General features: G+C 50.7%; 1 protein-coding gene across 1 annotated transcript; it reads left to right on the forward strand.

The window, feature by feature from the left end:
• The first annotated feature begins 3,577 nt into the window (after positions 1-3,577).
• Positions 3,578-11,634, forward strand: LOC140197276 (transmembrane protein 88-like). Its single transcript, XM_072257199.1, has 2 exons — positions 3,578-4,014; positions 11,368-11,634. The coding sequence occupies exons 1-2, from the start codon at positions 3,643-3,645 to the stop codon at positions 11,632-11,634; spliced, it is 639 nt and encodes a 212-aa protein (XP_072113300.1). The 5' UTR covers positions 3,578-3,642.
• The last annotated feature ends 10,247 nt before the right edge of the window (positions 11,635-21,881 follow it).

The following is a 21,881-nucleotide window of genomic DNA, read 5'->3' on the forward strand; positions in this document are numbered from 1 at the left end:
GCAGGCTATCGAGAAGGCAAATGGAATGTTGGCCTTCATTGCCAGAGGGATTGAATTTAAGAGCAGGGAGGTTATGTTGTAACTGGTGAGGTCGCATCACAAGTACTGCGTGCAGTTCTGGTCTCCTTACTTGAGGAAGGCTTCGGAGGCAGTGCAGAGGGGGTTCACCAGGTTGATTCCAGGGATGAGGGGGTTAGACTATGAGGAGAGATTAGTCGCCTGGGACTGTACTCACTGGAATTCAGAAGGATGAGAGGAGATTTTATAGAATCATATAAAATTATGAAAGGGGTAGATAAGATAGAGGCAGGAAAGTTGTTTCCACTGGTCGGTGAGACTAGAACTAGGGGGCATAGCCTCAAGATTCGGGGGAGTAGATTTAGGATGGAGATGAGGAGGAACTGCTTTTCCCAGAGAGTGGTGAATCTGTGGAATTCTCTGCCCAATGAAGCAGTGGAGGCTACCTCAGTAAATATCTTTAAGACAAGGTTGATAGATCTTTGCATAGTATAGGAATTTAAGGTTTATGGGGAAAAGGCAGGTAGGTGGAGATGAGTCCATGGCCAGATCAGCCATGATCTTATTGAATGGCAGATGAGGCTCGACGGGCCAGATGGCCGACTCCTGCTCCTATTTCTTATGTTCTTATGTGGGATTAGATTGGTGACCGATACAGGGCTGTGCGGAGAGACCGGCATAGTGAGATAAGTTTGGGGACTGATACAGGGCTATGTGGACAGAGTGGGGCAGTGGGATTAGTTTGACACTGATACAGGGTCCAGGTGAGAGAGCAAGACAGTGGGATTAGTTTGGCGACTGATACATGACTGCAGAAGGAGAGTAAGGCAGTGGGATTAGTTTGGGGACTGATTCAGGGCTGTGGGGAGAGAGTGGGACAGTGGGATTAGTTTGAGGACTGATTCAGGGCTGTGGGGAGAGAGTGGGGCTGTGGGATTAGTTTGGGGACTGATACAGGACTGTGGAGAGAGCGAGAGTGGGGGATTAGTTTGTGGATTGATATAGCACTGAGGATAGTGGGACAGTGGGATTAGTCTGTGGATCGATACAAGACTGCCCTCCATTCCAAACCTCTCCCATTTCCCCCCTCCTTCTCAAACAGCTTCTCTTCCTGCTCCTCCTTCCCAAACATCTTCCCTTCCTCCCATTTCATCCAAAACCTCTCCTTCCTCCACCTCCATCTCAATCGTCTCCCCTCCTTCCCAAACCTCACCCCTTCCTCATTCTCCATCCCAATCATCTCCCCTCCTTCCCAAACCTCTCCCCTTTCTCCCAGTCCATCCCAAACATATCCTCTTCTTCCCATCGCTTCACAAACCTCTCCCTTTCCTGCCCCTCCTTGCCAAAACTCGTTCCTTCGTCTTTCCCGCATCCTAAGCCTTTCCCCTTCCTCCACCTTCTTCACAAACCTCTCCCTTCCTGCCCCTCCTTCCCAAACTTCTCCCCTTCCTCCCCTCTAACATAAATTTCTCCCATTCCACCCACTCCTTCCCAAACCTTTCCCCAGGCTCCCACTCCATCTCAAAACACATCCTTTCTTGGCCCTCCTTCCCAAACTACTCCCATTCTTCACCTTCTTTTCAAACCACTCCTCTTCCTCCACCTCCTTCCCAAATATCTCCCCTTCATCCCACTCCGTCCAAAATCCCTCCTCATCCTCCCACTCCGTATGAAACCTTTCCCCTCCCTCCCTTTGATCTGAAATCTCTCCCCATCCTCCCCTACTTCCCAAACCTCTTCACTTCCTCCCACTCCTTCCAAAACATTTTCCCTTCCTCCCCCTCCATCCCAATCATCTTCCCTCTTTCCCAAACCTCTCCCCCTCATCATTCCATACCACTTTCCTTTCTCCCCTCCGTCCCAAATCTCTCTCCATTCTCCCCTCCATCCCAATCCTCTCCCCTTCCTCTCCCTTTCCCAAACCTCTCCCCTTCTTCCTATTCCATCCCAAACCTTTTCCCATCCTCCTCTCCTTCCCAAATCTTGCCCCTTCCTCTCTCCATCCTAAACCTCTCCCCTTTATCCCATTCATTCCCAAACCTCTCCCATTCCTCCCACTCCTTCTAAATCCTCTCTCCTTCCTCCACTCCATCTGAAACCTCTCCCCATCTTTCCCTCTTCCTAATCCTCTCCCCTTCCTCAACATCCATCCAAAACCTTTGCCCTACCTCCCCCTCCATTCCAAACCTCTCTCCTTCCTCCCCTCCACCACAAACCTCTCCCTTTCCTCTCCCCTTTCCCAAACTTCAGCCCTTCCACTCCCTCAATCCCAAACTTGTCCTCCTCCCCTCCATCCCAGTCGTCTCCCCTTTCTCCCAATCCTTCCCAAATTTCTCCCCTTCTACCCACTCAATCCCAGACATCTTTCTTTCCTCCCCTCTGTCTCAATCCTCTTCCCTTCCTTCCCAAACCTCTTCCCATCCTCTCCCCTCCATCTCAAATCTCTCCCCTACCTCTCACTCCATCCCAAACCTCTTTACGTCTTCCCTCCCTTTCCAAACATCTACCCATCCTCTCCTGTCGGTCCTATAGTTCTCCCCTCCATTACAAACATCTCCCATTCCACCCCCCTGAATCCCAAACCACTCCCCTTCCTCCCCCTCCTTCCTATCCCACTCCTCTTCCTGCCCTGCTCCCCAAAGACCTCTCCTTCCTCCCACTCCTTCCAAAACCTCTCCCCATCCTCCCCTCCATTACAAACATCTCCCATTCCACCCCCCTGAATCCCAAACCACACCCCTTCCTCCCCCTCCTTTCAAACCTACTCCTCTTCCTCCCTCTCCTTCCTCACCTACTCCTCTTCCTGCCCTGCTCCCCAAAGACCTCCCCTTCCTCCCCTCCATCCCAATCATCTCTCATCCTTCCCAAACCTCTCCCTTTCCTTACCCTCCTTCCCAAACTAATCCCACTGTCCCACTCTCTCCCCACAGCCCTGTGTCAGTCTCCAAACTAATCCCACTGTCCCACTCTCTCCCCACAGACCTGTGTCAGTCTCCAAACTAATCCCACTGTCCCACTCTCTCCCCACAGACCTGTGTCAGTCTCCAAACTAATCCCACTGTCCCACTCTCTCCCCACAGACCTGTGTCAGTCTCCAAACTAATCCCACTGTCCCACTCTCTTCCCACAGACCTGTATCAGTCCCCAAACTAATCCCACTGTCCCACTCTCTTCCCACAGACCTGTATCAGTCCTCAAACCAATCGCACAGACCCACCGTCTCCCAGCAGGCCTACCTCAGTACCCAAAGTAATTCCAGTGTGTGTGTGTGTGTTTCGGTGGTTGTGTGTGGGTATGTTTGTGTGTCTCTGTGTGTATCAGTGTGTGAGTATGAGTGTATGTATCTCTGTGTGAGTGTGTGTGTGTCTTTGTGTGTGTGTTTGTATTTGTGTGCGTGTGTTTGTGTTTGCGCGCTCGTGTGTATATCTGTATTTACGCACGTGTCTCTGTCCCTGTGCACATATTTGTGTGTTTATGTGTGTCTGAGTGTATTTGACCGTGCCTCGTGTCTGTCTGTCTATCTGCGTGTTCGTGTGTGTGTTCTTGTGTTCCCGTCTCCCACGTCCTGCCTCCCCCTCACCGGAGCCGATCGTGGGGGCGGGGGGTTTATCTCACATTCCACACATGAGTGGCCCCCGCCCCCCGCCCGATCGGGGGAGCCTCTCCTGTACCAGGGAGCGCAGTCTCTCCAGTCATCCAGCCAGGGTCCGAGATCGGTCGGAGATCGCCATGTCGGAGAGCAGCGCCTGGACCGCGGAGCGAGAACGAGAGGGAGAGGAGCCGCCGGTTGCCGTCCCACCTCCGTACAGCCCCCCGGGGCAGGGCGAGGCGCCCCAGCTCCGCACAACGCTGGACTGCTGGGCGTGCGGCGTCCTCATCTCCGCTCACAACCTGCTGGTCGCCATGCTCAACCTCCTGCTCCTCATCCTCGTCTTCGGAGCCGTGCTGCTCCCCGCCGCCGTCATGGTCTCCTTCGGTCTGCTCTGTCACTCGCAGGTCAGTCACTCCCTCCCTCCTCGCTCCCAGGTCAGTCACTCCCTCCCTCCTCTCTCCCAGGTCAGTCACTCCCTCCCCCCTCTCTCCCAGGTCGGTCACTACCTCCCTCCTCACTCCCAGGTCAGTCACTCCCTCCCTCCTCTCTCCCAGGTCAGTCACTACCTCCCTCCTCTCTCCCAGGTCTGTCACTACCTCCCTCCTCTCTCCCAGGTCTGTCACTACCTCCCTCCGCACTCCCAGATTAGTCACTACCTCCCTCCTCACTTCCAGGTCAGTTACTACCTTCCTCCTCTCTCCCAGGTCAGTCACTACCTCCCTCCTCACTCCCAGGTCAGTCACTACCTCCCTCCTCACTCCCAGGTCTGTCACTACCTCCCTCCGCACTCCCAGGTCTGTCACTACCTCCCTTCGCACTCCCAGATTAGTCACTACCTCCCTCCTCACTTCCAGGTCAGTCACTACCTGCCTCCTCTCTCCCAGGTCAGTCACTACCTCCCTCCTCACTCCCAGGTCAGTCACTACCTCCCTCCTCACTCCCAGGTCAGTCACTCCCTCCCTCCTTTCTCCCAGGTCAGTCACTACCTCCCTCCTCACTCCCAGGTCAGTCACTCCCTCCCTCCTCACTCCCAGGTCAGTCACTACCTCCCTCCTCTCTCCCAGGTCTGTCACTACCTCCCTCTGCACTCCCAGGTCAGTCACTCCCTCCCTCCTCACTCCCAGATCAGTCACTACCTCTCTCCTCTCTCCCAGGTCAGTCACTACCTCCCTCCTCTCTCCCAGGTCAGTCACTACCTCCCTCCTCTCTCCCAGGTCTGTCATTACCTCCCTCCTCTCTCCCAGGTCAGTCACTCCCTCCCTCCTCACTCCCAGGTCAGTCACTACCTCCCTCCTCTCTCCCAGGTCAGTCACTACCTCCCTCCTCTCTCCCAGGTCTGTCATTACCTCCCTCCTCTCTCCCAGGTCAGTCACTCCCTCCCTCCTCACTTCCAGGTCAGTCACTACCTCTCTCCTCTCTCCCAGGTCAGTCACTACCTCCCTCCTCTCTCCCAGGTCAGTCACTACCTCCCTCCTCTCTCCCAGGTCAGTCATTACCTCCCCTCCTCTCTCTCTGTCACTCCCAGATCAGTCACTCCCTCCCAATGGTGTATCTAAGGCATGGCACATGCCCTGGGTGCCACTTGAGTGGGGGGGCGCCACAGAGCAGTTTCTATTAAAGTCAGACAAGCCATCCTCGGATAGTGAAGAAAGAATTTTCTTCAGATGTATGATCTGTCTTTGATTACCATGGGTGAGAAGCACTAGGATGGCCTTACTTCAGAGCATTGTGTAGGAAGACCATGAAACGTTTCTTCATGAAGAAGAAGGGAAGTGGAGCTGAAGGACGGAAGAGACGAAAGTTGGAGGCAGAGGAAGCCAAGAAGTCGAGTAAGTTCTTCATGCTCTTCTTTGAAAAGCCCGGAACAAGTAGTTCGACACGTTTCATGGAGTCACCTGCACCTGCTGCAAGTTTGTTAGAATCGGAGGTGGATCAAGTACAAATGCGTCACAAGCCGAGGAGGAAGTCAAGTCAGATAAATCTGAGTATGATGAAATTAAGAGTGAGGCTGCCACAGAGAACGTGGACATGACAGGAGGGGAAGACAATGGTGGTGGTGGTGATGTTGAGTTTACTGACAAGCTTTTACCTGATGACACTGAACCTGTGAACTGGATGGTGTCAAAGAGCCTCAAACTGTCATACCAGATGAGATTGAACAGCATGACACTGGACTTCTGAAGATTGACCAGGATACTGGAAAAGCAATTCTGACTGACGCGTTGAGAACAGAAATTATAAAACTGGGTTCAAAGTATTTCCAGAACAGTGAGGGGCCTTTCCTACCAACAAATAACTGCTCAATGAACAAAACTTGGTCCAAGAGGAAATTGGGAAATGGTCGTGGTGAGGAAGTGACTCGCTCACGGCTGGTCTATTCCCCTTCTAAAAAGTCTGCATTTTGTATCAGTTGTCTTCTCTATTCCCGGTCAGTCCATCAATCCTCACTGGAGCAGGAAAGTGGATTCAACCAGTGGAAAGCACCTGAAAGAATTAGTGTTCATGAAAATGCCAAGAATCATCGGGAATGCTTCACACAGTGGAAAGAAATGGAAAGCAATTTAGCTGGAAACAGAGGAGATGGTGACGCGGTATTTCAGTCACAGATTGAGAAGGGAAAGCAGAAGTGGCGTGATATCTTGACGAGAATTCTTCACTGCATAAAATTCCTTGCGACTCAGAACCTGGCTTTGCGAGGACACGGGGAGTTACTTCAGCTAGACAATGACTCCAATGTGGGAAATTTCTTTGGCTTACTGAAACTACTGGCCATCTTTGACCCTGTCATAAAAGAGCACCTCACTCAATTGGAAAATCGTCCTGGATCCATGCCTTATCTTTCACCGGTGTCCAGAACGAATTCATCCATGTGATGGCTTCCACCGCTCGCCAGAGTGTACTGAGAAGCGTTCGTAAAGCCAAGGAGGAGAAGATGGCGGCGCGACAGCAGTGCGCGTGGCCTCTCCGGTGAATGATGTCTGTAATCTGTCAAGTAGGGGACCATGCACAATTCTAATTTGATGGAGACGGACGTGAGAGTACGGAGGAACATCTGGAAAACTTCTGAAATGCCCGCTTCGCTGCCGCTGCTACTGTGTGGTAACCGGAATCTCCGGAGCAGAAGGCCCCGAAATCCACGGCTTTGCTTGATTTAGCAGCCGGGGCTAGGTCGAAGGCACTCGGCAGAGGCTGTATCGGAGGGGCTGGTCGGAGGCTTGAAGTTTTTGGACGAATGGACTCAGTGTCGGTTGTGGTCGGCTGCTTCCAAGGCATTGGCAAGTTGACGGTGCCTGGAGGTTTATGGCAAGGAGTTTCTCCCTTTTGCCGCCTGCTATCGGGGACTCGGGAGTCGATCGACTCGGGGACTTTTGAGACTATTTTTACCGTGCCCATAGTTTGTTCTTCTTCAACTTATGGTATTGCTTTGCACTGCTGTAACTATATGTTATAATTATGTGGTTCTGTCAGTGTTAGTCTTTGGTTTGTCCTGTGTTTCTGTGATATCACTCCGGAGAAACATTGTATCATTTCTTAATGCATGTATGTATGCATTTCTAAATGACAATAAAAGAGGACGTGAGTGTCCTCATAATCTAATCTAATAACACTATTGGCTCATGTTCGACTTGACTCCTGATCAGCCACACCGTGAGCAGATGTCAGAAGTAGTGAGGTATGTGGAAGTTGATTTTGAGAGGAAAACAGTCCATGTTGGAGAGTCCTTCCTTGGTTTTATCCAAATAAGCCAGAAGGATGCTGAGAGCTTGGTTGAAGACATCTTGAAACAGCTAGAGAAGGACGAAATGGAGCTGCAAGATTGTCAGTCACAGTGCTACGACAACGCTGCTGTGATGTCTGGACACAGAGGTGGTGTTCATCAAAGAATAAGTGAGAAAAACAACCGGCAGTGTTTGTGAATTGCAACAATCACTCACTCAGCTTGGTGGGTGTACATGCAGCCAAGCAGGATACAATGATGGTCACATTTTTTGGAACCATCGAAGCTCTCTACGTGTTTTTCTCTCATTCAACACAGCGCTGGGAAAAACTCAAAAACACCGTGCCTGTGGTTGTTAAGTCAGAGTCCAAAACCAGGTGGAGTGCAAGGACAGTGAAGCCCGTCAACAAGTATCCTGAGGTGATACTTCAAGTTCTCCAGGACATGATAGACAATGAAAACGAGACCAGTGAAACAAGAAGTGACGCAAGGCAGCTGTACAACCACATGTTGAGTTACGATTTTCTGATTTTGCTAGGATTTTGGAACAAAGTACTGATTCGCATTGACCATATTCAAAAGAGGCTGCAGGATCATAGCATGAACTTCCACGATGCTGCCCTGGATTTGAAAGCCCTCTGAGATCATTTTTATGATGAAAGAGAAGTGTTGGTCAGTGAGTCACTCGGGGAAGGAGTCGGTCTCTGTCAAGAATGGAATATTGAAGTTGAAAGATGTCAGAGACGAGAGAAACGATTGGCTGATGAGAACTGGAGAGACGCTGGGTTAACAGTTAAGGAGGAAATGGAAAGAGTCATGAAGGGAACACTTGACCGTCTTCACAGAGAAATGGACGAAAGGTTTTCTCGTTTGCACGACACTGACACTGGGTTCCTTCTTGATGTCGAGAGATTGTGTTATGGCACCGACAGTAACGACCTAAAGAAGAAGTGTGAAAATTTGGGCGAATTGTACAGCTCTGATGTTGATGGACAGCAGCTATATGAAGAAATTTTGGATTGCAGAATGTTGCTGTCAAGGCGGGTCAACATGAAAATATCAAGACCTGAAGAGCTTCTTGAATTTATTGTTCAGTATGGAGATGAGAGCGTCTTCCCCAATCTTCGCATTGTTATTCAGATAATGCTACCCATCGCAGTTTCCATCACCTGCTGTGAGAGATCATTCAGCAAGTTAAAGCTAATACTTTCATATCTGAGAGCCTCCATGGGTCAAGGCAGACTCTGTGATCTTGCTCTGCTGAGTGTAGAAAGAGAAGAAACTGAAAAAGCTGACTTTGATCACATCATAGACCAACTTGCATCAGCGAAAGCAAGGAAGGTGCAGTTATAATTTTCATGTAGTGCCATAATTTGTTAATTAAAAGATTAACGAGCTTGACTTGTATTTTTGAGCTGATTAATGGTGTTATCTAAAAGATGGGTGTCAGATGTTTGGATGGGGGCGCAATTTCAGTGCTTGCCAGAGGCGCTATTTTCTATAAGTATGCCCCTGCTACTCCCCTCCTCTCTCTGTCACTCCCAGGTCAGTCACTACCTCCCCTCCTCTCTCCCGGGTCAGTCACTATCTCCCCTCCTTACTCCCGGGTCAGTCACTATCTCCCCTCCTTACTCCCGGGTCAGTCACTATCTCCCCTCCTTACTCCCGGGTCAGTCACTACCTCCTCCTCGCTCTGTCACTCCCAGGTCAGTCACTCCCTCCCCTCCTCTCTCTCTCACTCGCAAGTTAGTATCTCCCTAGTCATCTTCCCTCATCCCATCACTCCTTCCTTCCTCACACAAGTGAGTGACTCCCTTTTTGCATCTTCAAATCAACGACTCCCTCCCTCCCCTTCCCACTATCTCTCCCCACCTCCCTCCTCCAACCTCCTGCTCTAATTGAAGAAGCTGATGGGTACTAGCCTCTCAGACTGTCCCCAGGCTATCCCGGGTAATAGATGTTGCTAAACAGTTGTGATTGCAAGGAAGTCTCCTCTGTTCCCAGCTCTTCGTGATGTTTTAATAAATGACTTGGATTAGAAGTGGAAGGGTGGATTAATAAATTTGCAGATGACACAAAGGTTGGTGGGGTTGTGGATAGTGTAGAACATTGACATGGGTTACAATGGGACGTTGACAAGATACAGAGCTGGGCTGAGAAGTGGCAGATGAAGTTTAATCCAGATGAAGGAGTTCTGTGTCTGTCCTGAACAGCCAGCCATCCCCCTTTCCTGATTCTTAAACCATGACCCCTTGTTCTGGACTCCCGAGGGAAACTGTCATAATGTGATCATAACTCCAGCACAAATTGTAACTGAGGGCTGACTGCCCTCACTTGGCGTATCTTCGTAACCCACCATGGCAATGACTTTGACAGACCCACAACCCCACCCCCGCCCCCACATAGACACACGAAGCCAGCTGAAGAAATTCCTCTTCATCTCAGGAGGATGATCCTTTGTTCTGAGGATGGTTCTAGACTCTCCTATTGATGGAAATATCCTCTCCAGGTCCACTCAACACAGACCTTTCAGTATCCAATGGGTTTCAAAGAGATCCTCCTCATCCTTCTGATCTGGTTCGACCTCCATGTCCATTCCTCTTCTCCCTATTTCTATCTGGCAGAAGATACAGAAGCCTGAAAACACATACACCAGGCTTAAGGAGAGCTCCTAGCCCACTGTTAAAAAAACTTCTAGCCAGATAACTTTTACAATACGAGGGACCCTTGACCTTGGAATTACGTGATTGTCTGCTGGCATGGCACTTTCTCTGTAATTGTAACACTTTATTCTACACTTTGGTTTTGCTTTTCCTATGACTACCTCAATGTACTGATGTTTCCCCTGGACTATCTCAATGTATTGATGATTTCCCCTGGAACTATCTCAATGTACTGATGTTTCCCCTGGACTATCTCAATGTATTGATGATTTCCCCTGGAACTATCTCAATGTACTGATGTTTCCCCTGGAACTATCTCAATGTACTGATGTTTTCCTTTGGACTATCTCAATGTACTGATGGTTTCCCTGGGACTATCTCAATGTACTGATGTTTCCCCTGGACCATCTCAATGCACTGATGTTTTCCTTTGGACTATCTCAATGTACTGATGATTCCCCTGGACCATCTCAATGCACTGATGTTTTCCTTTGGACTATCTCAATGTACTGATGTTTCCCCTGCACTATCTCAATGTACTGATGATTTCCAATGGACTATCTCAATGTACTGATGCTTTGAAATGGTCTAGTAGTACAGGTAGTACAAGTCATTTCATTGATAAAACCCTGTCATATGGCTTGGGCAATCATGATTGTTCTTTGCAAATTTTTCTATGGAAGTGGTTGCCATTGCCTTCTTCTGGGCAGTGTCTTTACAAGATGGGTGATCCCAGCCATTATCAATACTCTTCAGAGATTGTCTGCCTGATGTCAGTGGTCACATAACCAGGACTTGTGATCTGCACCGGCTGTTCATACGACCATCCACCACCTGCTCCCATGGTTTCACGTCACCCTGTATTTTGGGTGGGGGGTGGTGGTTTGGGTAGGCTGAGCAGGTGCTACACCTTCCCCAAGGGTGACCTGCAGGCTAGCAGAGGGAAGAAGTGCCTTACACCCCCTTGGAGATGTGTACTTTCACCCATATCAAATCGTTACACAGTGCATCAAGATTGAACAAGGTAAAGGAATAACATAATGCAGATTAAAGTGTAACAGTTTAAGAGAAAGTGCAGTTGAGGTCGACAATAGGAACCAAAGGCACTATGTGGTACATTGTGAAGTCAAGAATCCATTGTATCTTACAATAGTCTTATTACAGTGGGCTAGAAGCTGTCCGTGAGCTTGGTGGTACGTGTTGTCAGGCGCTTGTATCTTCTGCCCGATGGGAAAGGGGAGGGAGCGAGGTGCTGGGGTTTTTGATTACATTTACTGCTTTACTGAGATGTGTGGACAGTCAGTAGCTGTCACGGCCCTTCGAGGCAGAAGAGCCCTGAGACAATAGTGAGCTGGTTCCATTTCAATCCCCTGCAGGTCCTGCGCTCGCCGCCCGCCCGCTGTCTGGAGATCCTGGGTGACGGCAGCTCCACAGCCCTGATGGTGGTGGGCTTCGTGCTGGTGACGCCCCTGGGAGTCCTCGCCCTTGCTGCCTACTGCCGCCTCGCTCGGCACCTCCAGCTCGGCCTCTGCTTCGTCCCCTACAGCAAGGCCGTCTACCGGAACCTTCCAGCCGCACACTACCGGGCAAGGGGGGTGTGCTGCCTCCAGGGGGCCCAGGAGGCAGGCAAAGTCTGGGTCTAGGGGGCAGCGTAGGGGGCAAGAGGCAGGCAAGGTCTGGGTCTAGGGGGCAGGAGGCGGGCAAAGCCTTGGTCTAGGGGGTGAGAGGCGGGGCGGGGAGGAGGGTGACAGGGCAGTCAGTGACTCTGGGGAAGAGGTTGGGGAGTCTTGACGGACCCCTATCCCCTTGGTGGGGAGGGACTACAGGACATCCTTACTCCTCCGGCTGGATACTCGACTCCAGGAGGCTTCACACCCAACCCCCTCATCAGAGCCGGCAGTTTCCCCTCACTGACTTACATGGGGGGGTGACGGGAGGAAAAGGTTCACTGCGTTAACAAATAGGACTGGTGGGTGGGGCTGAAATTCCCTCCCATCCCATCATAACCAATCATAGATTCAAAGGTTCATTTATTATCAAAGTATACACCTCTGAAATCCTTCTCCAGATAGCCACAAAGCCAGGAAAGAAAAGAATGGCAGTACAATCATCAATCCCCTCCCCCAAAATTCCCCTCCCCACACAAAAAACACGGAACAGGCACACAACCCTCAACTCCCCCCTCACACATAAAAAAAAACGAGAAGGATTGGGCGAAAAACACAGAACCCTTTCCCCCTCTGTAGCAGAGCGATCCCCCAGCGATCAAAAGGCAGTGATCCAGTGCTCACCTTCTGCACTTGCCTCGGTGTCCACTCAGCCTGACGTTCCCAATAGAGAGGCTCAGCAGATAGTCCTAACCCAACGCCATAACTTGTTCCAGCTGTCAGTCATTTCAATCCCCTCCTCAGTCCCATCCAACCATTTTCAACCTTCCAACCTCAGCCTTCTCCTCCATGGAGTCATACATTAAGAAACAGGCCCTTCGGCCCAAAGCGTCCATGCTGACCAACCTAAGCGGGTTCCATTTGCTCTGGTGAAGCTGAAGAACTAGAGGAAGAGAACCTCGTACCCCTCACTAGGGGGTCTACATTCCGACGGCATGAATGTTGAATACACCAATTTAAAGGTAACCTGCCAGAGAAGGCCACTCAGCCAATCATTACTGTCACCTAGACCATCAGATCATCAGCAGCCCATTGAGTCTGCTCGCCAGTCAACCACGGCCAATTGCTTTTCTCTCCCACCTTCTCCCTGTAAGCCTTAACCCTCTTACCAGTCAAGAACCTATCAATCTGTGCCTTAAATTCCACCAGTGCCTTGGCCTCGATGGCTCTCTGTGTCAGCGAATTTCAGGGATTCACCACTCTCTGGTTAAAGAAATTCCTCCCCATCTCCATTCCAAACGGATGTCCTTGTATTCTGAGGCTGTGCGTTCCGGTCCTGGACTCACCCACGCTAGGAAACATCCTCTCTACGTCCACTCTATCTAGGCCTTTCAACATTCGATAGGTTTCAATGAAGTTTGGCCCTTCCCCCCATTCTTCTGAATTCCAGTGAGTACAGACCCAGAGCCGTCAAATGCTCCTGGTTTATTAAACCCTTCATTTCTGTGCGGCTCCTCTGGACCATCTCCAGCGGTAGCACATCTTTCCTCAGGTACAGGGCACAAACCTGCTGGCAATATTCCAAATGCAATCTGACCTATGCCTTATAGAGCCTCAGTGTTACATTCTTGCCTTTGTGTTCTAGTCCTCTGGGAATGAATGCCAAGATTGCATCTCCGATATCTGAACTCCCTCCACATTTAGAAAATAGCCTACCTTTTATTCCTCCGTCCAAAGTGAATAATTCAACACTTCCCGACACTGAATTCCATCTGCCACTTCCTCACCCCCAGCTGCAACCTGTGTAACCCTACAGGCTCCTTGTCTCCGCCACACGACCTGTCCCCTCCCCCATTTTGGTGTCCTCTGCAAACGTGGCCATCGTTCCCTCGTGATGATCATTCCGTTGTTCACTGGGGTTGTGGCTGTACCTCAGCCTACCTTCCCTCCTTCTCCCCACAAACCCCGATCACATCACTGACGAGAAGTCCACCTCAGACGTAGATGTGGGATTCTGATCTCTGAGAAGTACAACCTTCGCAGAGAAGAAGACTTTCCTCATAGAACCTTGAACAGTACAGAACAGAACAGACCACTCGGCCCACAATGTTGTGCTGAACCGGCTAAATAGCAAATCAAAAACACCCAAACACTAATCCCTCCTACTTACACCATGTCCATCCCTCCATCCTCCTTACAACCATGTGCCTATTTAAATACCTCTCAAAAGCCTTGAATATATTTCCCTCTACCACCATTCCAGGCATTCACCGCTCTCCGAGTAAAAAACTTACGCCTCACATCCCCCTTGAACCCACTCCCTCTCACCTTCAATGCATGTCCTCTGGTATTAGACATTCCAACCCTGGGAAACTGGCACTGTCTGTCCACTCTATATATGCTTTTCATAATCCTATAAACGCCTATCTGATCTCCACTCAGTTTATCCAGCCTCTCATGACAGCACACGCCCTCTAAACCAGGCAGGGTCCTGGTAAACCTCTTCTGCACCCTCTCCAAAGCCTCAACATCCTTCCTGTAGACGGTGCTCTCTCATTCAGAGGCCCTGCCTCTCCCAGAAGAGAACCCCTTCAACACTGATCTTCCACCGTCCACTGACACTACCTTTCACTCCTCTGTACTTGACTGAGTAGAAGAATTCACCAATTTAACCTTTTCCCATACACAGATCCACCACACCGAGGAACATCCCAGCGAATTTTCCTGGGCTGCTTGCAGAAACCCACGATCTTTTGTAATGCACTGGGAGCAAGATAAATTATTTAAAAATTCAAAGTCAATTGTCGTGTGTTTTTGTGTTCCAGCTGTGAGCACCACCCATCAAACTAACGTTTTCTCCCACTTTGCATTCTGTGGAAGGCAACGCTGTGACGATTCCCCCAAGGAAGCCTTTAAAACGATAAAAGGAGACAAAAGTTAAACTCGAGTTTATTGTCTAGTCACAGTGAAAAACTTACTTGTAGTAGCATCAAAGGTGCAGTGCAACAGATACCCGAAACTGTTCCTCAAGTGGTGGGACACAAGGGTTAGAGGTCATAGTGTACACTCATTTAACATTGGAATTAAAGCTTTGGTTAAGTTTAATTTGATTAAACCATCCTCATTCTTCACTCTGTCACTTCTCTGTCCCTCTCCTGGGACTGAGATGGGACAGTGTAGAGGGAGCTTCACTCTGTGTCTGACCCTGGGAGTGTGTGATGGGACAGTGTAGAGGGAGCTTCACTCTGTGTCTGACCCTGGGAGTGTGTGATGGGACAGTGTAGAGGGAGCTTCACTCTGTGTCTGACCCTGGGAGTGTGTGATGGGACAGTGTAGAGGGAGCTCACTCTGTGTCTGACCCTGGGAGTGTGTGATGGGACAGTGTAGAGGGAGCTTCACTCTGTGTCTGACCCTGTGATGACTCTGCCCTACGAATATGTAATGTTCAGCTCAGCTCAAGAAGCAGAGTAATTTCTTCCCAACAATCAAATCATATTTTTACAGGAATAGATTTTATTCATTTTAGATTATGAGAACAGTCAGTCCTCTTTTATTGTCATTGAGAAATGCATACACGCATTAAGAAATGATACAATGTTTCTCCAGAGTGATATCACAGAAAACAGGACAGACCAAAGACTAACACTGACAAAACCACATAATTATAACATATAGTTACAGCAGTGCAAAGCAATACCATAATTTGATAAAGAACAGACCATGGGCACAGTAAAAAAAAAAAGTCTCAAAGTCCCGAGTCGATCGACTCCCGAGTCCCCGATAGCAGGCGGCAAAGGGGAGAAACTCCCTGCCATAAACCTCCAGGCACCGTCAACTTGCTGATACCTTGGAAGCAGCCAACCACAGCCGACACTGAGTCCATCCGTCCGAAAACTCCAAGCTTCCGAGCAGCCTCTCCGATACAGCCTCCCGAGCACCATGCTCTGCCGAGCGCCTTCGACCTCTCCCTGGCCGCTGAAACATGCAAAGCCGAGGATTTCGGGGCCTTCAGCTCCGGAGATTCCGGTTACCACACAGTAGCAGCGGCAGCGAAGCGGGCATTTCAGAAGTGTTCCAGATGTTCTGCTGTGCTCTCACATCCGTCTCCATCAAATCAGGATTGTGCACGGTCCCCTACTTGACAGATAACAGATATCATTCACTGGAGAGGCCGCGTGCGCTGTCATCGCGCCGCCATCTTCTCACCCCAAATACAAATTTTCTCTACATTCCTTTTGCCATCAGTTCAATAGATCCTATTGTAGTGATGATGCTCAATGGAGATTTGAAGTGTAAAGGGTGGACTGATTGAAACCTTTTGAATATTGAAAGGGCTAGATAGAATGGACGTGCAGGGGATGTTTCCAATCGTGGGGGAGCCTAAGACCAGATACACGGCCTCAGAATAGAACGATCTCTTTACAACAGAGATGTGAATGAATTTCTTCAGCCAAAGTGTAATGAATCTGTGAAATTTGTTGCCATAGGTTGCTGTGGAGGCCAAATCTTTGGGTGTATTTAAAGCAGAGATTGATAGGCTTCTGATTAGTCAGGGCACCAGAGCTTATGGGGAGAGGGCAGAGGAGGAATAGATCAGCCATGATGGAATGGTGGAGCAGACCCGATGGGCCAAATGGCCTAATTCTGCTCCTACGTCTGATGATATACTTATGAAATTATTGTATGCATGTTTGCATTTATTCACCTCTCAGTGAGGAGGAGGGTGTTTGAAGTCGGACTAACATCCTCAGCTCCCGCAAACATTTCCCTGCCTGAATGCAGGGATTTGCCTCCTAATAATGCTTCCCATATGTAACAAGCTCTTCGGGCCAGTGCAGGGCATCAGAGAGCACTGGGCTCCAAGGTGTTTAGAGCATCTTAATTGGTTATTTAATCACAAATGAGATACTGGAAATCCAAAGCAACACACACAAAATGTTGGAGGAACTCAGCAGGCCAGGCAGCATCTATGGAAAAGAGCACATTCAACGTTTTGGGCCAAAATGTCGATCGTTTTCCCTTTACCATAGATGCTGCCTGGCCTGCTGAGTTCCTCCAACATTTTGTGTGTGTTAATTGATTATTTGTTGTTTAACAAGAGTTAGTGAGAGTTGTATTTTTCTTGAGTGACTCAATCTTTGAAACGCAGTCTCCCAGTGCTTTCTGTTTACACACGTTAAGTTTATTTTGATAGGCTTGGGTATTCTGTGTTACTTGTATTATTTAGGTGGATGCCTGATTGGCGCTAATTGCGGGGTCCTAGTTCTGAAAATGTTACTTATTGCAAGCCATCGATGTTCTGTTGGAATAATTATGAATAAACTCTCGCTGGCGTCTCCACATCAGAGTCTGTCTATCATCTGCGCTTGGGTTCCGTCACTGGGTGGCACGATACTGTACAGCACAGGCGACCGGGTTCATTTCCTGCCACTGTCCGTAAGGAGCTTGCACATTCAACTGGTGACCGCGTGGGTTTCCTCCGGGTGCTCCAGATTCCTCCCACAGACCAAAGATGAACCATTTAGTAGGTTAATTGGTCATTGTAAACTGTGCCGTAATTAGGCTAGGGTTAAATGAGAGGACTGATGGACAGCACGGCTCAAAGGGCCAGAAGGGCCAGTTCCTGGGCTATATCTCAATACACAAGTAACTATCACACAAACCAGTCTTCCGTCCGTGGACTCACTTTACACCGCACGCTGTCGGAGCAGTGCCGCCAGGATAATCAAGGACACAACCCAGCCAACCAACACACTTTTCGTCCCTCTTCCCTCCGGGAGAAGGTTCAGGAGCTTGAAGACTCGTACAGGCAGATTTGGGAACAGCTTCTTTCCAACTGTGATAAGACTGCTGAACGGATCCTGACCCGGATCTGGGCCGTACCCCCCAAATATCTGGACCTGTCTCTCGGTTTTTTCACACTACCTTACTTTCCCTTTTCTATTTTCTATTCATAATTTATAATTTAAATTTTTATTATATTTACTATTGATTTGTACTTCAGGGAGTGCAAAGCGCAGAATCAAATATCGCTGTGATGATTGTACGCTCTAGTATCAATTGTTTGGCAGCAATAAAGTAATGACAATAAGATTGCCAGTGCAGATTGCGACACCAGGAGATCGGGGACCATGGTGATCAGAGCCCTTACTCCATGAATCAACACTGCCAACTCCAGATGCACAGACTCCGAAGACCCAAAGGGCTACAAGATGCAATTCCCCCTGAGGATGGACCGGCTAGTGGGAATGCACTGTCGGGGAAGTCCCCATTTCCGGAACACACTGATCATCATGTTAATCCATGCCTGCCCGGGGATGGAGCAGAAGAAGGGGAAGGATCGAGGCAGGTAGAGAGGAGCTTTCTTCATCATCTCACTCTGTCTGTGCCTTCGCAGGGCTGTTGTAGTTCCAGCCCCTCCTCAGAGGGCGGAGAGAGCAGCTCAGGGCAGCAAATACCTGTTCGCTTCATTCACTGGCCAGGTCAATCCCTGAGAGTCACTCGAGAGGGGCTGGTGACCACAGACAGGAAAAAATGCCAACACACGCTGGCAGAGCTCCCACATGTCCACCTCAACACCTACAGCCCAGACTGTGCCCGGGTGAGGGGTGAAGGGAGGGAGGAGGTTATCAGAGGGTGAAGTGGGGTCACAGTGAGGGGTGTGGGGTGTGTCAGTGTCACAGTGAGGGGTGCGGGGTGTGTCAGTGTCGGTGTTACAGTGATGGGTGTATCAGTGTCACAGTGGGGGGTGTGGGGTGTGTCAGTGTTACAGTGAGGGTGTGGGTGTGTCAGTGTCACAGTGAGGGTGTGGGTTGTGTCAGTGTCACAGTGAGGGGTGTGGGGTGTGTCAGTGTCACAGTGGGGGGTGTGGGGTGTGTCAGTGTTACAGTGAGGGGTGTGGGGTGTGTCAGTGTCACAGTGGGGGGTGTGGGGTGTGTCAGTGTTACAGTGAGGGTGTGAGCTGTTTCAGTGTTACAGTGAGGGGTGTGGGGAGTGTCAGTGTCACAGTGAGGGTGTGGGGTGTGTCAGTGTCACAGTGAGGGGTGTGGGGTGTGTCAGTGTCACAGTGAGGGGTTTGGGGGGTGTCGGTGTTACAGAGAGGGGTGTGGGGTGCATCAGTGTTACTATGATGGGTGAGGGTGTGGCAGAGTTACAGTGTGGGTTGTGTCAGTGTCACAGTGAGGGGTGTGGGGTATATCAGTGTTACAGTGGGGGGTGTGGGGTGTGTCAGTGTTACAGTGAGGGGTGTGGGGTGTGTCAGTGTCACAGTGAGGGTGTGGGGTGTTTCAGTGTCACAGTGAGGGGTGTGGGGTGTGTCAGTGTCACAGTGGGGGGTGTGGGGTGTGTCAGTGTTACAGTGAGGGTGTGGGGTGTATCAGTGTCACAGTGAGGGGTGTGGGTGTATCTGTCACAGTGAGGGGTGTGGGGTGTGTCAGTGTCACAGTGAGGGTGTGGGTTGTGTCAGTGTCACAGTGAGGGGTGTGGGGTGTGTCAGTGTCACAGTGAGGGTGTGGGGTGTTTCAGTGTCACAGTGAGGGGTGCGGGGTGTGTCAGTGTCACAGTGAGGGGTGTGGGGTGTGTCAGTGTCACAGTGAGGGTGTGGGGTGTGTCAGTGTTACAGTGAGGGGTGTGGGTTGTGTCAGTGTCACAGTGGGGGGTGTGGGGTGTGTCAGTGTCACAGTGAGTGTGTGGGTGTGTCGGTGTCACAGTGAGGGTTGTGGGGTGTGTCAGTGTCACAGTGAGGGTGTGGTTGTGTCAGTGTCACAGTGAGGGGTGAGGGGTGTGTCAGTGTCACAGTGAGGGGTGTTGGTTGTGTCAGTGTCACAGTGAGGGGTGTGGGGTGTGTCAGTGTTACAGTGAGGAGTGTGGGGTGTGTCAGTGTCACAGGGAGGGGTGTGGGGTGTGTCAGTGTCACAGTGAGGGTGTGGGTGTGTCAGTGTCACAGTGAGGGGTGTGGGGTGTGTCAGTGTTACAGTGAGGGGTTTGGGGGGTGTCAGTGTCACAGTGAGGGGTGTGGGTTGTGTCAGTGTCACAGTGTGTGTGTGGGGTGTGTCAGTGTTACAGTGAGGGGTGTGGGTTGTGTCAGTGTCACAGTGAGGGGTGTGGGGTGTGTCGGTGTTACAGTGAGGGTGTGGGGTGTGTCAGGGTTACAGTGAGGGGTTTGGGGGGTGTCGGTGTTTCAGTGTTACAGTGTGGGGTGTATCAGTGTCACAGTGAGGGGTGTGGGGTGTGTCAGTGTCACAGTGAGGGGTGTGGGGTGTGTCAGTGTTACAGTGAGGGGTGTGGGTTGTGTCAGTGTCACAGTGAGGGGTGTGGGGTGTGTCGGTGTTACAGTGAGGGGTGTGGGGTGTGTCAGTGTTACAGTGAGGGGTTTGGGGGGTGTCAGTGTCACAGTGAGGGGTGTGGGGTGTGTCAGTGTCACAGTGTGTGTGTGGGGTGTATCAGTGTCACAGTGAGGGGTGTGGGGTGTGTCAGTGTCACAGTGAGGGGTGTGGGGTGTTTCAGTGTTACAGTGAGGGTGTGGGGTGTGTCAGTGTCACAGTGAGGGGTGTGGTGTGTGTCGGTGTCACAGTGAGGGGTGCGGGGTGTGTCAGTGTCACAGTGAGGGTGTGGGGCGTGTCAGTGTCACAGTGAGGGTGTGGTGTGTGTCGGTGTTACTGTGGGGGTGTGGGGTGTGTCAGTGTCACAGTGAGGGGTGTGGGGTGTGTCAGTGTTACAGGGAGGGGAGTCGGGTGTATCAGTGTCACAGTGAGGGGTGTGGGGTGTGTCAGTGTTACAGTGAGGAGTGTGGGGTGTGTCAGTGTCACAGGGAGGGGTTTGGGGTGTGTCAGTGTCACAGTGAGGGTGTGGGTGTGTCAGTGTCACAGTGAGGGTGTGGGGTGTGTCAGTGTCACAGTGAGGGTGTGGGTGTGTCAGTGTCACAGTGAGGGGTGTGGGGTGTGTCAGTGTCACAGTGAGGGTGTGGGGTGTGTCAGTGTCACAGTGGGGGGTGTGGGGTGTGTCAGTGTCACAGTGAGGGTGTGGGTGTTTCAGTGTCACAGTGAGGGGTGTGGGGTGTTTCAGTGTCACAGTGAGGGGTGTGGGTTGTATCAGTGTCACAGTGAGGGGTGTGGGTTGTGTCAGTGTTACAGTGAGGGTGTAGGTGTGTCAGTGTCACAGTCAGTGGTGTGGGTTGTGTCAGTGTCACAGTGAGGGGTGTGAGTTGTGTCAGTGTTACAGTGAATGGTGTGGGCTGTATCAGTGTTACAGTGAGGGGTGTGGGTTGTGTCGGTGTTACAGTGAGGGTGTGGGTGTGTCAGTGTTACAGTGAGGGTGTGGGCTGTATCAGTGTTACAGTGGGAGGTGTGGGGTGTGTCAGTGTTACAGTGAGGCGTTTGGGGGGTGTCAGTGTCACAGTGAGGGGTGTGGGGTGTATCAGTGTTACAGTGAGGGTGTGGGTTGTGTCAGTGTTACAGTGAGGGGTGTGGGGTGTATTAGTGTTACAGTGGGGGTGTGTGGGTTGTGTCAGTGTTACAGTGAGGGGTGTGGGGTGTGTCAGTGTCACAGTGAGGGTTGTGGGGTGTGTCAGTGTTACAGTGAGGGGTGTGGGGTGTGCAGTGTCACAGTGAGGGTTGTGGGGTGTGTCAGTGTTACAGTGAGGGGTGTGGGGTGTGTCAGTGTCACAGTGAGGATGTGAGGTGTTCAGTGTTACAGTGTGGGGTGTATCAGTGTTACAGTGAGGGGAGTCGGGTGTGTCAGTGTCACAGTGAAGGGGTGTGGGGTGTGTCAGTGTCACAGTGAGGGGTGTATCAGTGTTACAGTGAGGGTGTGGGGTGTATCAGTGTCACAGTGAGGGTGTGGGGTGTGTCAGTGTCACAGTGAGGGGTGTGGGGTGTATCAGTGTCACAGTGAGGGGTGTGGGTTGTGTCAGTGTCACAGTGAGGGTGTGGGGTGTGTCAGTGTCACAGTGAGGGTGTGGGGTGTGTCAGTGTCACAGTGAGGGTGTGGGGTGTGTCAGTATCACAGTGAGGTATTTGAGGTCTGGATATTGTTTGGGAAGATGCTGTATCGGAAAGTTGCTGGGCTGAGCTGACTTTTTACTTCAGGACTGTCCACCCCCGCCACGCCAGTCCCACACTCACAAAGAATATTGCCTTTGTGTTACACACATGGGATCTCTGAGGCATGACCCTCCCTGTCCGACACAGCAGGGGATCTGAGAAGCCAATTAGTTCTCACGCTGAGAATGACTTCTGTCCAAGTGTCGGCTGTCAGAGTGGCCAGTCTGCGTGTGTGCTCCATCC

The sequence above is a fragment of the Mobula birostris genome, chromosome 5, assembly GCF_030028105.1.
Source record: "Mobula birostris isolate sMobBir1 chromosome 5, sMobBir1.hap1, whole genome shotgun sequence".
Classification (NCBI taxonomy): domain Eukaryota; kingdom Metazoa; phylum Chordata; class Chondrichthyes; order Myliobatiformes; family Myliobatidae; genus Mobula; species Mobula birostris.

Coding starts and splice junctions, on each gene's coding strand:
- LOC140197276 (XM_072257199.1), top strand. CDS start 3,643: ATGAGTGGCCCCCGCCCCCCGCCCGATCGGGGGAGCCTCTCCTGTACC. Junction 4,015..11,367: donor GTCTGCTCTGTCACTCGCAG/GTCAGTCACTCC, acceptor AATCCCCTGCAG/GTCCTGCGCTCGCCGCCCGC.